Below are 16,645 nucleotides of genomic sequence, written 5' to 3' on the forward strand. Positions count from 1 at the left end.
AGCATCATCTTCCACCACCTAATCCAACTCACAACTGATCAGTTGACAGCTCAGCCCGACCCTTCACCCTAGTGCTCAGAACATATGGCCACAGGTCTGGTGATACGTTAATAAAAATTGATCATTGACCTACTGCCTAGGGTGCCTCGGTGTCACCTGCATTTATAGACATCCTTATGTAAGCAAATGTCTAAATGCTTTAGACGTTTTTTAGTATGTCTAAAGCATTCAATGTAATAAAGGGAAGTATCTATAAAAGTGTCTGGGTAAAAGAAGATCTCTCAAAGAAAAATCAAAGACGGCAAATCTACAAAATAACACATGATTTTATTAAGAAAATGTAACTTTAACAGGCAATTATGCAGCTAAATATATCAAAACCCACAAAACAAATGATAAGATTAAAAAAAATCCCAGCTGCTGGAAAAAAGAAAATTGCTGAAGATCACAAAGGCAATGCTTCATTGAAAGGAGGAGAACGCAACCTCTCACTATTGAAACTGACCCACTGAAGTTTGGTACTTCCTTTCCCCAATATAAAAGGAATTTTAAAAAGCAGCTGATATAGAAAATTACATATAAAAACAAAGGTACTAGTTAAATTTGACATTTTCTTCCTTTGAATTTCCATTTTCCGAGTTTTTGTAGTTATCTTATCAGTTTAATTTCCCATCCACTTCATTCATTTTTGACTGATACAATAGTCCCATGTCATTCACGAACATCTGTATTATGTTTCTATTATAAAACACAGATTGACAAGTTTGCAGTACTAGTCACAAAAAAATGCAGTTATTCAGTCTTTGACATAATATGCAGAGAGGCATAAGGTTTACAGCTTTAAATGTTAGTGTTTGTTATAGTTTCACATTATTGTGTTTAGTTGTTTCAAAGTAATAAAGTGTTATAGCTAATTCACAGAAAACAAGTTTTTGAAATATCTTCTTGTGTTTTCCAGATGAAACGTGCATCTGTCTTTCAGCTGGCTTAAGTGTACATGGAAACGTACATCCACTGAAAATAAGACAGATTATTTATTAACATTTAAGTATCACTTAAACTGATGCGTTTTCTTTGTATAAATATTTATATTTATTTATTCGTTTGCTCTGTCAGCACTAAAGTGACTTTATTACCTCTGACTCCTTGAGATGAATGGATTTTCCATCAGACAACTGTTTGAAGATTTCTGTTGAAGAACACAACTTTGAGTTTAAACTGTACAAATCATGAACCTTAATCAAATCTTAGAAGCGAGAAAGATGTTTTCCACTGAAAAAACTTTTCATTCTCACTGCATGAGATTTATTTTCAGCTATCTACACATCTACTGTTGTTATTTCTTCTCGGCTTCACTTACTCTTCATGCAGTCCAAGCGAATCATGAGACTGATGAAGCACTCCAGTGCCATGTGTCCAGAGGAGGCGCCATAGCGCAGAGCCATCAGACTGAGCATGTCATCTGAAACCTTCATTCCTGAAGAACACACACAGTCAGACTTCAGGAGGAGTTTGCTGAGATATATGTACATACATACATATACTAGTGCTGTCAGCGTTAATCTCGTTAAAATGATGTTAACGCGCCGTCCAGCTGCACGCACGGGTCAATCCGCGCTATCTTGCTAATGAAGATTTGCCGCGTTAATGTAGTTATGGCAGTGGTTCCCGAACTTTTTTTGCTGGGGCCCCCTTTGTTTTACAAGAAAAATGTTCGCCCCCCGCATGCACAAACACATCCTCCAGCCACACACGCCCATATTTTGTTTTCAAACACCAACAGTTTATTTCACATCTCAAACATTTAGTAAACAATTAAACAAATACAAGTAATCTGCAATAAATTACAGGTAGTGATAAAATACACTACTAAATCTTTTACGCTACGTCCACACCTACACGGGTATTTTTGAAAACGCAGCTGTTTCTATGCGTTTGGGCCTTTCGTCAGCACGTAAACGGCGTTTGGAATCACCGAAAATGGAGATTTTTTTAAAACTCCTTTTTTAGACTCCTTTTCCATCCCTCCGTGTGGACGAGGGATAGACAGTTCGTCAGGCAACGTCAAAGGTATGTGCCTTTTTTCACGTCACGCTGTGCACACGTTATTGTTTACATGAGATGAATTGCAGAATGGCAGATAAACAGTATTTTGTCTCCATCTTCAGGTTTTACACGCTTACATAAACACACGATATGCTTCATCGTATTTTCTAGTCTTTGGCTTAGAATTAAGTTGGTTTGGAAACATATTTGGCGATGCTTCATCTCCTGCTTTGCGTTTGTGTGGACACCCGTCAAAAACCTGTCCATTATGCTAGCAGTGTCCAAGTGTCCTTTTTTTTTTTTTTTCTTTTCATACCCCCTGCAATGGCTCTGCACCCCACCCTAGGGGGTGGGCCACACACTTTGGGAAGCTCTGGGTTATGGCACTAGCATTATTTTAACGAGATTAACGCTGACAGCACTAATATATACTAATACACACACATATATGTATATATACATACATATACACACATGTACATATATATACACACATATAACTATAAACATATACCTGAAGCTACAAATGCGTTCCTCAGCTCACTCAGTGACAGCGTTCCTGTTTTTGAAACGTCGGTGAGGAAGAAAGTCTCCTGATAAGAGAAGATTGAAACCATGAAACTGATCAGGGAAAATCTTCACATCTATAGCAGATGTATTGATATATGTTTTAAGGCTGTTTTTTTCCCTTTACCTTGTACTTGGTGACCTTGTTCCACAGACGGACAAATTCCTCACTGTTTAGTTTGCCTGTGATCGATGTCTTTTAAAACCCACATTAAGGTAGCAAAGGGACAAATCTTAGTCTGGTCTTTCAGATGAGTAATGCTGGTTATATCAACAGAGAAGCACTTAGGTTTGCTTACATATAGACTTCTGCAATAGTTACTTTTCAACAGCTCAAAAAGGCAAACTACAAAGTTTCTTAATCTGCTTTTTCCAGTATCACATGTATTATAACAGGATACATCCATTAGAGCCACCATGCTGCGACAGGCATCAAGGCTGAACCCTCCAGATTTCATTTCTCCTAAATAAAACAGAGTTGAATTAGCAAAGACAGTGTAGCACAATTGTCATCCACAGTATTCAGAGTCATAGACTGCATGTCGAAGTAGCCATGGCGACTAAGAAACTTAGGGTCTTGCACACCCTGCTGTATTACTGATGTTTACACTAATGTGGACCACAGTTAATTTTGTATTAATAAGTTAGAGTCATATTCTCATAAACCAGAGTTTGCCAGAGTCCGATGAAGGCTTACAGGAAATAATACTGATTTATAAATTGGACGGGTCAGACCTGGAAACTACGCTATATGAACAAAAGTATTTACAGGGCTCCAAACCTCCTCTGGCAATAACATCAGCACAAAAACTGTGCACAAGGAGCTTCATGGAATGGGTTCCCATGGCCAAACAGCCATGTGTAGGTGGCCCAGTAAATTTAAATTGAGCTTGACAGACTTTTTAAAGGCCAAACCTTTCAGGATGTTTTCATTTAGAAGCCTCTGGAGCTGCTCAGCATCCACTTCTTCATACTGAAACATTAATTGATTTGGTTTACTACATGATACATTACACAGACGTTAGACACATAATGCTATATAAACTTGTAATATTGCAGTAATGCGGCTAATATTATTAGCAAAAAGATCTTTTTTAATTACCTTGTCAGAGTATTGACGGAAGAATGTTTTCTTGTTTTCTTCATCCTGATGGTTTTTTACTTTTGTGACCTGACGAGTCAACAGTTCACATTAATAACACATGAACAGCAAAATAACACGGACACAATTAAATGATTTGTTACAAACCTTTTCAACTGGCTCATATCTTTGCTCATTTGAATTTGAATTCTCACTGTGGGGAGACCAATATGCATTACTTTCATAGAAATCAACTGTAATGTGTCAAATGCAAATTTTGTTTTAAATTTTTTTATGTCATATCATCAGACATCGACAGTGAGCATACTAGCAACAAGTCTCTTCTCTTGAGTGGATGGTGAGGATGAAGGAGGCTGTCTCGTTGGGTTTGAAGGTGGATGGCACAATCAGGTATTCACCAGGCTTCAGCATAAGGAACTCTATCACCTCACGGGCATTCATGTATTTATCACTCCGAGCAACAGGCAGATGGGTGTTGAAGAACATTGCTGGAAACTTCCCACTTTGCGTTTTGTACTGAAATTATTCAAAGTGATATTTCAGCTCCCCAATTTCATTTGAAGAAGTTTCTGAAGTGCGTACAGACGTGTCAACTTGAAGGTTTTATGTATCAGCGCATACAGATACACAGAACCTTAATAGTGAAAGACAGTGTACTTTCCTTTTCACATCACCATATGTGTATTATAAACATGAAATAGATTAAATTAGTTTCTTACGTCTTCGGACACCTTGAAGGACGTCAGATGAATTTTGTTCATGTTGGGAATAAACAATAATTCAGTTAGTCGTTAGTTAGTTATTTCAACATGTGCACAGCCACTGTATGAATGCTTGGACAGCATATTAAAGCTTGGCTTGCTAACAAAATGGTTTTTTGTATGTTGTAGTAAATTTTTGATCTGTCATTTTCTGCATTTCAACACCACATTATTATTGTTGTTTCCACATTACGATACAAGTTCTGACAATAGTTAAATACATTTTCATGCTCTGAAAATGTCAACTTCAACATGGTATTTGTTTTCACCATAGTTATGCATGTATGAATGATATGACAAAGAGAAATATTTACCAAATATACAGCAAAACCAATGTGGAGGTTCTGCACCAGGCGTCTGTTCCTCTTGTCAGGCTTTTGCATGAGAGACACTAGGATGTTTTTCTCCCCATTGGTCTCTGAGTTTTCACCTACGACCTTAATTCGATACTGTGGATTTGTCCAGAAAGTGTCTGGAGGACATAGAGGGAAAAATATGTTTTATTTACATGAATTGAAGATTAAAAAATTATGTTCTGCTGAACATTTAAACACCTATATTCCAGTATATGCTATATAATTACCTCTGTTATTTATGCAGCCTCCAGCAGTAGTTCCAGCAACCCACCGACCCTCGTACACAGAGGTCTTCCACTGAGCAGAGGATTTTCCATCTATGAAGTCTGGTTTCAGGCCACAGATGTCAAGATCTGTGTAGAACTTACAGAAATCTTCAAATGCCATCCTGTTAATAAAATCAGGTAGATTCTCATTCCTAATTTATTTAGATGTGATGTCAAAGTATAAAACTCTAAGCTTATGACATAGTACAGAGTAAATAAAGCAAAAAAAGAGAAAACTACAACTTCTGGTGGTATTAATATAATTCCGCCAGAGGTTGTAGTTTTCTTTTGACGAAATTTGCTTACCAAAACTCTCCATCATCAGCCACTGAAAGGCACATTTGGCGGTCTTGAGAACTCACAATGTCCCACATGGGGGACCTTAAAGACAGTATTTTAGGTAAGAGATGACACATTATGTTGGTAATTTTTATCCAGAGTTGCATATTTTGAAGAAAATTATTCTCTAATTAAATATACCAAAGCTGATTACTGCTTACCGATCACTCCAGTCTCCTACCCACTCTCCTTTGCCCCAGGGGTTCCACAAACGGATCAGCTTCACAAGTTTTCCTTGGCTAATAAGCTGGCCGCAGGCACCAGAAAAATCACAGTTATTGGTTCGATGCATGCTCAATCATCCAGGTAAGTAAATCACAAAAGGTTGATTCTGTTCATCTGGACGTAACGTTTTCAATGCAAGAAACGTTTCGTCACTCATCCAAGTGACGTCTTCAGTTTCAGCTGACTGCAGGTTTCCCCAACCTTATAAACAGTACATTGCACAATGACTGAAACGAGCATCACTGAACGAACAATCAGCTGGAAACACTGGTTTGAGGGGGAGTCAAGGAGGCCATTTACGTGATTGCAGCCATTCCCCAACTCTCTGTGGATGGTACTCATTGCCACTGATCAGTGGTCTTTGATCAGTAGTTGTTAGTCAATGGTCATGAGAATTTGCATATTAATGATCAAGGAACTGATCTCAGAGCCCATTGTTCATTCAGTGGTTCTATTTTCAGTCATTGTGCAAATGTACTGTTTATAAGGTTGGGAAAACCTGCAGTCAGCTGAGACTGAATAAGTCACTTGGATGAGTGACGAAACGTTTCTCCCACAAAACGCTATGTCCAGATGAACAGAATCAACCTTCTGGGACATATTATTGTTGTATTTAAATGTATGCTTAAAGGTTTTTAAATCTCCCCTAAACATTTTGTCTAATATGTCATGCGCTTGTTTTTGCTGTAATTCTTCCTACACTGCATACTGTGATACTATGTGATAGCATTCTTTTTATTGCTGTAATCTTACCAGGGAAGTATTATTACTGTAGATTCACTTCCAATACTAACTGTGATTACTGTGTAAGTATAATTCTTTACCTCTTTAACCCCTGTCACAGTGTAGGCGTGCCCTTGGACCAGTCCATTTGGCAAAACTGTGTTAGCAGATGTTTCCTACAATCAAGGAACATTGGTCATTGTAAAAGCATAAAAAATGAAAATAAAGACTTCTGATACAATAATATCATTAGAAAAAAGTGACTGCAAAGTTTGGTTATGTTGACTTAAAGCAAATTTCAACATTTTGGGACACTTTGTCTTCATAAAAGATGTTTCTGGCAGTCAACCAACCGCTTCACAAAAAACTTAAAATAGATTTTGAACTTTCAGAGTCTACTAAGTCAAAACAGTCTTCTTGTTCCAGGATTTGCATTCCCACTTAAGCAGTCCCAAAGTGCATGCTAACTTGGGTTGTATTTGTGCAATATTGGTTGATTATGCCATAAATATAACTTCATCATTACATCATTGATTTAGTTTTATAGTTTTTAGGCAATATGATACCAGTTTTATTGGTAGATGATGAAGTGCAGTCTGAGTGGAAAACACAGACTTTGTTATAACTCACCTCAAAATGCATAAAATGTTTGTTAAAATGTCAAAACAGTTTCACAGCATCTCTAATCTATACTAACACTAATCAAAGTCCTCTAAGCCCTTTTTTGTAGTTGGAGAATAATCTCCCTGAATAACCTCGGGCTGTTTCTGAGTTCTGTTTTTTTGTGCTTACCCCTTGAGGTGTACCACAGCCCATCAATGTGTTGGATTTGCCAGCTCTGCATATCAGCCCCCACACGTCTGAACTGGCGTCCGACAGCTGGACGCACATGTGGACGCCACCGGTGAAATCCATCATAGCCTCTGAAGGAGTTCCAGAAGTCATGTCGGTGTAGGAACCACAAACCCTGACAGAGGTAGATAATATTTTTCACAGATCCCCCACATGTAACTTGTTCACTGTATATCGGATAAATCATATGTTTCTTTGCATACTTGGCATAAGCTTTCTCCAGCAGAGCAGGCCAGAACTCATTTGGATCTTTGGAGTGAACAAAGATTAGTCTGCCATTGATCGTCGGCAACTTGTCATCAATGACGACGTCCACCCACCGCCCGAATCTCCAGAACTTAAATAAAGATACAATTGTTTTGTGAGCTTGTTGTGTTTCATGAAATTTGATCATTAGAGACAAAATAATCCAAACTCTGAAATAAACAGCTTTTAAGTTTTAGTTTAGTGGAGAAAAACAGTTAAAGATAATAATTACTTCTCTTATTCTGATAGTTTAATGATGTTTACCCTGAAGTGAAAAATGCCACAGTAGTTCTCTTTGATTTTTTGGTCGAGCGGAACAACTTGTTCAAAAATGTGATTCTGGAAAGTCAGTGCGCCGATTGATGCAAGAAACCAGCAGTTTCCTGGTTAACAACAACAAAAAAGAACAATCAGGACTGTAGGCAGATACAAGAGTGTAAATATTAGGAGTGAAGAAATGACCCTACCAAGTACACCTTGACCAAAGTCAAATCTGGAGACGCCATCAACCACAAATTCAGCATCAGGAGCAATTTGCTGTAAAACAGGGAGTCAGTTTTCAAATATAAGGATTGCTTCACTCATTTCCACTTAATGTATCCGACCATTCCCAAATTTAAGAGGTTTGGGGCCAAGTTTGAAATATGAAACTCTACTTCACAGGCTTAAATATCAGGATTAATTTAATTATTGTCACATCCACTAGAGGGCACTGTTACAGTGAAAATCTCACTTCTTGGTTCATAAGAAGAGCTACATTTTCACAATCTCAAATGCAGTGGGGCAAAGGTGGAAAAGATATTGTATTTTATTTTCTAAAATTCTAAAATGAATTGTTAGCTCATGTCTAGCAGTCTAGGGCAACCACTTTTATTTTTGAAATGTTAAGCATTATTGTTAGCTGTGTACTGGGACTGTGTGAATTGAAGAACAGCTCATTCAAACACTTTTACAATCTGACTGCAGAAAAATGTCATTAGCAGAAAATTTAAACTGAATCACTTGCAGTGAAAAAGGGGGAATCAGTCCCCGGCTGATTAAACATTTAGATGTGATAGAGCATCTAATGTGCAATTTAAATATCTTTAAATACTCACCGCAGGTCTTAGCCACTTCACGTGGGCCAGGTCGGAGGGCTTCAGTATCCCCTGGCCAATAGACTTTGCATCAGGGGGGAACATATCATCGAGGTACCTTACTCCTTTGATTAGACAGTACTGCTTCAGGTTCTTGAAGTCTTGGTTACAGAACCTTTCAGGGTTGGAGATGCTCCCATATCCCTTCTGCTTGTGACGAGCCTCCATAATGTTCAGGCATGCACCAGGAAGAGGCATTGCTGCAGTGTTTGTGTCTGTTTTCAAGAAGTTGGCATGTAAATTTGATAGATTAGTATAATAAATGATATGCTACAAAGAAACAATGTCAGCTCAAATCCTAACAGTAAAATTAAATTCTTCTTAAAATGATCAGTACGCTCCTCAAACCTCTAGGGTGATTATCAGTCTACTCCACCTCTAGATTACAACCAGTAAATTACATTAAATATTTTTTTGGTAACGTAACTTTAGATATTAAAAATAAAGCTTGGTTGATGTAAGAATTGATGTAAAAAAGTCAATGCCAAAAAAACATGACATACTCTGTCATTTCATATATTTAATTGTCATATAAGACAATTTTATTCTTCTTTGCTTGTGTTTAAATTCAGTACTTCAGAAAAGGTTATTTGTAGGCATGCTTCTTTATGTATGAAAATCTCTGTCTGCACAAAACAAGTACATACAAATTACAAATTCATTAGACCACCACCCAGTGTAATGTTTATACCACAGCTGCTCTCAATTAACAGTATTAGTAAATACCAAAATCATGTTTTATGTTTCTGTAACCAACTGTATGTGTAGCCTCTTTAATCAAAATAGTATTTTTAAAGCTGTTGTTATCCATTAATTTTCATATTTCATACAACTGTAATTTTATTTTAATTTGCCTAATAGATAACAATATAATTCTAAGTAATTTCTAAAAACACATTTTCATTCTTGTTATGATAGATGGTCTAATAAATTTGTTAAGCACTGTATGCCCATTTGCTTTTTAGGAAGCAGCTCAGCTCATGCTTAATGTTTATATTGACTATAGCTGCTACTACTAATAATATTAATAGAATTAACTAAAAACAATATACATACTGAGATTAAAGTGGTAGACATTTAGAGGAAATTACCTAAGATTTAACTCAGTTTTATGAGCCGTTTTTTGCAAGGTAACAGTCTGCAACAGCACAAGTGCAGCACCTGTTCTAATAGGTATAGGTGACCCATAATGATAAAGGTGGGTCGCCTAACTAAATCTAGGTGAGAAAAAAAATAGGTGAAATAATATATAAATATTAAAAACATTGCTTGGGTTTTTTTTCTCTTTTAAAAGAAAAAGAACTGCAATTTACAATAAAATATCAATGAAATGCCCATATAGTAATAATATTTAATGAGACTATGAAACTAATAAAAACAAAACAAAACCTAACACTAAAAATAAACAGAAAAAGAAAAACTATAATAACTGATTTTAGTCATTAGTCCTAAAATTGTTAAACAAACATCTTACCTGAACGAGTCACGAAAGAGGAAGCGTGTTGTTTAGTAGATATGGAGCAGGTCTGCAGGTAAGAGTGGACAGGCTTCAGTCTTATATAATGCCCACAATCCCCTAAATCAGACAGGACAGGTTGTGGCTCCTCCTTACCTTACTATGCAAATTTCACTCAAACTCCACCACTTTCCTTGGAATTACTCTGGAACCTGCAGGGTTAGTTTTATAGGTGTTTACACACAAGTCATGTTAATTCTTAATGTACAGGTGTGATGCCCTGTATACAGCTTCCTGGTTTTTATTTAAAATAACCCAAAGGTTTGCTTGACTTCAGCGCAAATATGTAACTCTGTTGTTGTATGTTGTCTGCTAAATAAACATTATATTTTAGATGTTTGAACAACCTTGAGTAAGTTTGTTTAAACTTACAGGGCTGCCATGGTAGTTGGCATCCACTTTATTTTTGGTTTCTTCGAGCATTTGTGCATGTTAGAACTTGTAACTACACAAAGATTTTATGGCTGACAGTTAAATCTTTTTGCCTCTAAAGTGTTTGACTACTGTAGAACAAGAAAAAAAATTCACTAACAAAATAACTGACTTCACCAATTAAACTGCACGCCAAGATATTTTTGCTGATGTACATGTGCAGTAAAGATCCTGATGTTACTTGTTTAACAAAGATTTACTATATGATATATTTAAATATTTACAGACGTGGACAAAAATGTTGCTACCCTTCGGTCAATGAAAGAAAAACTCACAATGGTCACAGCAATAACTTTAATCTGACAAAAGTAATAATAAATAAAAGTTCTATAAATCTTAACCAATGAAAGTCAGACATTGCTTTTCAACCAAGCTTCAACTGAATTATTTAAAAAATAAATGCATGAAACAGGCCTGGACAAAAATGATGGTACCCACAACTTAATATTTTGTTGCACAACCTTTTGAGGCAAACACTGCAATCAAACGATTCCTGTAACTGTCACCTCTCAGCAGGTATTTTGGTCCACTCCTCATGAGCAAACTGATCCAGTTGTTTCCGGTTTGAAGGGCGCCTTTTCCAGACTGCATGTTTCAGCTCCTTCCAAAGATGCTCAATAGGATTGAGGTCAGGGTTCATAGAAGGCCACTTTAAAATAGTCTTATGTTTTCCTCTTAGCCATTCTTGGGTGTTTTTAGCTGTGTTTTGTGTCATTGTCCTGTTGTAAGACCCATGATCTGCGACTGAGACCAAGCTTTCTGATACTGACCAGCACATTTTTCTCTAGAATCCCTTGATAGTCTTGAGATTTCATTGTACCCCGCACAGATTCAAGACAACCTGTGCCAGATGCAGCAAAGCAGCACCTGTCACGGCCTGGGGGATCGGCAAGGCGCTGGTCGGCCTTTTTTTTTTCTTTTCTCTCTCTTGCGCTCTCTCTCACCTCCTCTCTGTCGCTGGGGCAGAACTCATTGTGGGTTCACGCCCTCGGCCCTCGGCCCACGGAAAAGAACACACCTGATGCCCATCAAGGTGAATGGCATTTCAGCCAGGAGGTGACTGCTGGTCTTCGCTGGATTGTTGTCTACCACACGTCAGTGAGAGTCAAGCTACAGCTCAAGATAAGTCAAGTGTCTTTTGTGAATATCGTACTCATTCCTGTTTCCTCATCTACAGACCCCCTGGATAACCTTTCCCATGTGAATCTGTGTGTCAAGTGTGAAGAAAGGAACTGCAGTCATGTATGTGGAGAGTTGGAGAGCGAGTGATTCCCCCCCTTGGATTTCCCTGGAGTCCCGTCCCTCACATTGTTGTATATAGCACTGCCCGGCACTCTCTGTATATACACCTGGTGAACTCTGTAAATAAATCCTTGTGTTCAGTTGATTCAGGAGTCCTGCGTTTGAGTCCCCTGCATCTTTGATCTGTCATCAATTTCCTCCTGCAGCCACGTCCAGGGAGGTTGGCTTAAGATAAGATAAAGGATTTCAAAAGAGAGACTCTGGATTAACATGTCCCTTTGGCCACATTATTTTCTTTCTTTTCTAGGGGTACCATCATTTTTGTCCAGGCCTGTTTCATGCATTCATTTTTAATTCAGTCAAAGCATGGTTGAAAAGCAATGTCTGACTTTCATTGGTTAAGATTTATTATTGGTTTTGTAAGATTAAAGTTATTTCTGTGACCATTGTGAGTTTTTCTTTCATTGACCGAAGGGTAGCAACAATTTTGCCCAAGTCTGTATATTATAGGAGAGGCTGACTTATGGAGCTTCTTTGAAATCTCACTTGAGACGAGCATGTGGGCATGTGCTTCTTTTTAAAACTTTCCCGTTCCATTTTGCAGAAGTTGAAGTTTTTCAACATTAAATTAAAGGCTGCTTTGAATAACAGGAGGAGGCATGCATAGCTCTGTTCTCCAACACTCCCCACTGCACGCACTGGCTTGCGGCCTGCCTGTGATTTATTTTTTTCATTTGTTAAGAAAAAAACAAACAAAAAAACAAAAACAAATGTGATGAACAAACCACACAACCTGCAACTACAAGATAACCAGAAGAGTACATGGTTAGGTTACTTTCACACCATAAAAACCTGTTTAGAGGCAAACCTCTCCCATGCATCCTTTTCACCACCGTTATACATCAGTGGTGAAATCAGCAAAGATGCACTTGAATGTCTCATCTGTTCTGGATGTTGAAGGATTCCCCTCACTGGCCATAATTTCCCCATTATAGATTACTTATATACAGTATTTCTAGGTGTATAGGTGAAGTTAACACTTGCATTATTGTAAGCCAGTGTCAATGTTAAGGCCTAAATTGCCATTAGAATATTGCAATTAGGAGGATAACTGCAATTATAAACTAAAGCTTTTTATCAGAGTGTGAGCCTGTCAGTGAGCAAAAACTCCTTATCCAGGCTGGCCACGTGAGAAGGGTTACTTTGTTTCCTTAAGGAGGCCAGAGGTTATAAACTCAGCAGTCAGGATATGGGAATTTCTATAGAAAGGGGCATCTGTACTTTCACACCTTTGCTAATGAGTTAATCTGAAATTTGTGGTAAACACAGATTCTATGTCATTCTTTTGCATGTTTTACCCTGTTCAGTCTAACCGCCTCTACCTGCAAATTTAGGATAGGTAAGCTGGCAAAGCACATTTCCAGTTTATTTATTCAGAAGTCATTCTTGCATGATAGCACATACAGTGATCTTATCACGTTCAGATCCTTTCAAGTGATGGGGAAAAATGAAACTAAATTACTGGTGTCATGTTAAGACCTGCCTATGGCTGCACAAGATGAAGATGAAGAAACTAAACTAAGATAACTAAAGGATGCCGTCAAATGCTGGAGTCTCCGAGGCCAAATTATCAAACAAAATCAAACCATTCCCAAGAAAATAGTTTAATTAAAAAGAAGGTAATGGTGAATTTCCCATCTAGTGAGAAGAAAAAGGAGTAGAATAGGCAGCAACAAAAAGGACAGGAGCGTAATGCCAGTTTGAGTTTGAGTTTGTTTTGTTCACACTAAACAACAAGCGAGCGAGAGAGATACTGCAACATGGCCAAACTTGTCTCCAAATTCGTAGTCATTTCGTTAAATTATGTTTTTGTTACGCAGCGGACCATGAAGACCACTCTACCCACATTTTAAAACTGAGACCTTCTAAAACATGAAGTCAAAAGATATAAGTCTTTTGACTTCAAGTTCTGTATGAGAACTCTTATGCCAGTCAAGGAAAAACTTATTTTTTAAGCTACAACATCAGTTTGACGTTAGAAAAGTAAACACCAAAGACTATGGGCTTTGAAACGTCTTGAACCAGAAAAATCGAAGCAGAATATTTCATTCAAACACACAATAGGTGTTCACAAACGTGAAAAAAAATATTAAAATCTTCTGAGAATTATTCTCTTTTACTCATGCCTAACGTTGCGTTGGTCTTATATTCATCAGTCATCGGGCGATGGTCTGATTTTCTAAGCTATTTCCAGTCAAACTGGTACCACTTGTCTTTAAAGTGTTCCCAGAAGCGATCACTAATCTCTTTACTGTTATTTGGAAATGCCAAAAACAACAACAACAACAAAAGGTTTTGTAGGCTGTTGACTTCGGAGGCCATTCTGTTGTTTTGTTGATTCTCTTTCAGTTAACAGGTGTCACTGATGGCATGTTAACTGTAAATGAACAATATCTAATTAGACTCTAGCTAGAGACCTGGACATTTCTGTTAGAAGCCAGTAGAGGGCAGTAGTGGAAATGATGGTGATCACACAAGAGAAGGTTGGGTCTGTAAAGACCTAAAATCATACATTAAACATACATCCTTGTTTATCAGAAACGATGTGATAATACACAAAAAAGTCTTTGGTGGAGGAAAAATAATTTTACTCAAATATTTTAACGTCACAATCAGTGATCTGATTGCTGACACTATTAACATGTACTCTATTCTCTTTGACTTCACTCAAGTGGTGCAGTGCTGCTATGCCCCAGTGTGATGGCTTAACCCATATTGTGCAGAACTAGAAGGTCATTAATGCTTTAATCTCTTACAGACTATAAGGAGACTATGACGATTGCAATGCACATTATTCTGACATCAGCAGGGAAAGCGTATGAAAACTGTGCTTCCTTCAACATCAGAATCTTAAATGTTGTGAATCGTGCCTACAGTTTGCCAACTCCTCTGTGATGTCCCAGTGCAGGATTAGAAACTTCCTTATGGCTGCTAATTTTTGACTGAACATCAAAGGTGACGTGGTCTTTGCAGAGCCCTCGGCAGGCTAAGTCATTGATAAACAAAAGGTTTACATAGGTTATGTTTTCTATTATGTTTTAAAAATGTAATTGAATTTCAGGTAAAAATTGTTTTTTTGTTTTTTTAAATTTCTCCCTGTAATTACAATACAGTAATTGTATAAGTGAGCATGGAGGCTGGTGGAGGGAATAATGTCCCAGTGGTGATGCTGGGTAATTTCCTGCCTTTAAACAAACACACTGCCTAATATTCTAGATAACATAACATGGCAATAAAATATATGAAATTAAAGGTATAACCTAACCAGCTCTTCCTTATTTGTAGCCGTCTCAGAATAAAGTTGGCACATGAATTACAGCTGTTCTGTTAACCTTAAATTAAATGTTCAATCACAAAGAATTGAAAACATACTCATCTGTTTTGCTCGTGTCTCCTTTAGCGCTCCCAATTCCGAAGAACTTCATGCCTTTGCTGTGTTTCTTTAGCAACCACAGCTGTCATCACATTTTCCCTAGAATAAGTGTAACTTACTTGCACAGATTCCTGAGCAGAGGTTCCAGCAGGTTATCAGCTCATAAAGCTGTCCTGCCCTGACAGGTGCAATGAATCTCTGACTGAAGGAGCTGTCAGTCAGCATGAACATGCCTAAAATGCAAATATGGAGATTGCATTTTTGAATGAAAAAAAAAAAAGCTCACTGAATATTTGTGTTATTTGCAATATTTGCAAGTTGGGGCAAGTTTCTACCATCTTTTATCACCTGGTACAGTTTATCCATCATGGGCTTTGATTGCTTTGATCGAGGATGGAAGTCTAGCCAATACCACAGATGACATGGAGAGTCATAATCTGGTTCTCAAATACTTTCTTACTTACAGTTAAGTCTTTGCTTAGCAGGAGATAATGGAGGACAATAGGACAAATGTGCTGTCAACCCAAGAAATAGTGTCACTATAGGTCATGGTTCCTGTAAAAGTAAATAACCCGAGTTACCAACCTCCCTTTACAAACAAAACTGTGCCATGCTGTCAGCACTTGCTGGGGTGATTTTATCCAAGTCATGATGAAGCCTGTTGTTTCCTCAGACTTTAAATAGCAGACTCCACGTATGGACTTATATTGTACTCAGTGTTCTCTGTTTAGCTGCTCTAACAGCTGACATGGCTTCCAAGTTTTCCCACCACTGGATATCTGAAGGTTTGTTGGCAACTGTTCTGTTATTAATCATATCCTTCACTCTGAACGCCTTCCGTGACATTAATATTGAGAACACTTAACACTTCAGAAATGTTTTCATACCGATGTGTGCGTCAGCCTCTCCAGAGAGCTCTTTTGACTTCATTGAATTGATTTTGCCCTGACCTTATGTACATTGTGCCAGACTAAATGTTCTTGCACAATATATCTTGGACTCCAGACAAGTTTGTTAGCAAAGTAAACAGGATACATCTGGCCCACAGTTTCTCGTCCCACAGGAATGCATGTTTTTACCTTTTCTTAATGAGCTGTTAAGTGTCTGAGACAGTGTAAATATCTTCGACTGAGAGAAAGTTGCCAGGATGTAGTGGAAAACTTAAAGCATTATCATTTAACGACACTACTTTCTGCTACTAATTAATAGCTGAAAATATAATCCTACTATTACAGACTGGCCGGAAAACGTGTCAAAAAAATATGGGCAAAACAGAAGCTAGACTCCCTTTATCATGTAGTTGCGCTCAACTACATGTCCACTCTTGTCTGTCAATTTCTCTTTCTCTCTCTTTATAACAATATTTAGAATGAATACAGGCTTTGACTTGTCACATCCTTTAG

At 37.7% G+C, this 16,645-nt stretch overlaps 1 protein-coding gene across 4 annotated transcripts; it reads right to left on the reverse strand.

The window, feature by feature from the left end:
* Window positions 1–308: 308 nt before the first annotated feature.
* On the reverse strand, window positions 309–16,240 carry LOC309695468 (calpain-1 catalytic subunit-like). Of its 4 annotated transcripts, XM_082516150.1 has the most exons (25): window positions 15,828–16,240; window positions 15,591–15,643; window positions 15,245–15,475; window positions 10,094–10,144; window positions 8,581–8,834; window positions 7,951–8,020; window positions 7,748–7,866; window positions 7,441–7,574; window positions 7,178–7,352; window positions 6,487–6,561; window positions 5,599–5,684; window positions 5,405–5,479; window positions 5,060–5,220; window positions 4,791–4,948; window positions 4,435–4,446; window positions 4,023–4,231; window positions 3,863–3,908; window positions 3,716–3,784; window positions 3,529–3,586; window positions 3,015–3,076; window positions 2,741–2,809; window positions 2,561–2,639; window positions 1,361–1,477; window positions 1,137–1,189; window positions 309–1,014 (listed from the first exon to the last, which is right to left on the reverse strand). In XM_082516150.1, the coding sequence occupies exons 5-25, from the start codon at window positions 8,815–8,817 to the stop codon at window positions 988–990; spliced, it is 2,091 nt and encodes a 696-aa protein (XP_082372276.1). In that variant the 5' UTR covers window positions 8,818–8,834; window positions 10,094–10,144; window positions 15,245–15,475; window positions 15,591–15,643; window positions 15,828–16,240; the 3' UTR covers window positions 309–987. The 4 variants fall into 4 exon arrangements, with proteins under 4 accessions (XP_082372276.1, XP_082372277.1, XP_082372278.1 ...); XM_082516151.1 differs by having other exon boundaries at window positions 15,591–16,240; XM_082516152.1 differs by lacking the exons at window positions 15,245–15,475; window positions 15,591–15,643; window positions 15,828–16,240 and adding an exon at window positions 10,237–10,287 and having other exon boundaries at window positions 10,094–10,145.
* Window positions 16,241–16,645: the final 405 nt, after the last annotated feature.

Source organism: Aulonocara stuartgranti (assembly GCF_965226115.1).
Source record: "Aulonocara stuartgranti genome assembly, chromosome: 19".
Taxonomy (NCBI): domain Eukaryota; kingdom Metazoa; phylum Chordata; class Actinopteri; order Cichliformes; family Cichlidae; genus Aulonocara; species Aulonocara stuartgranti.

Excerpts from the sequence above, each read along its gene's own strand:
- LOC309695468 (XM_082516150.1), bottom strand. The coding sequence starts at position 8,817 with ATGCCTCTTCCTGGTGCATGCCTGAACATTATGGAGGCTCGTCACAAG. Across the intron at positions 7,867-7,950 it reads CTTTGGTCAAGGTGTACTTG|GAAACTGCTGGTTTCTTGCA; the intron begins GTAGGGTCATTT and ends GTTGTTAACCAG. Across the intron at positions 3,785-3,862 it reads GATATGAGCCAGTTGAAAAG|GTCACAAAAGTAAAAAACCA; the intron begins GTTTGTAACAAA and ends TTGACTCGTCAG.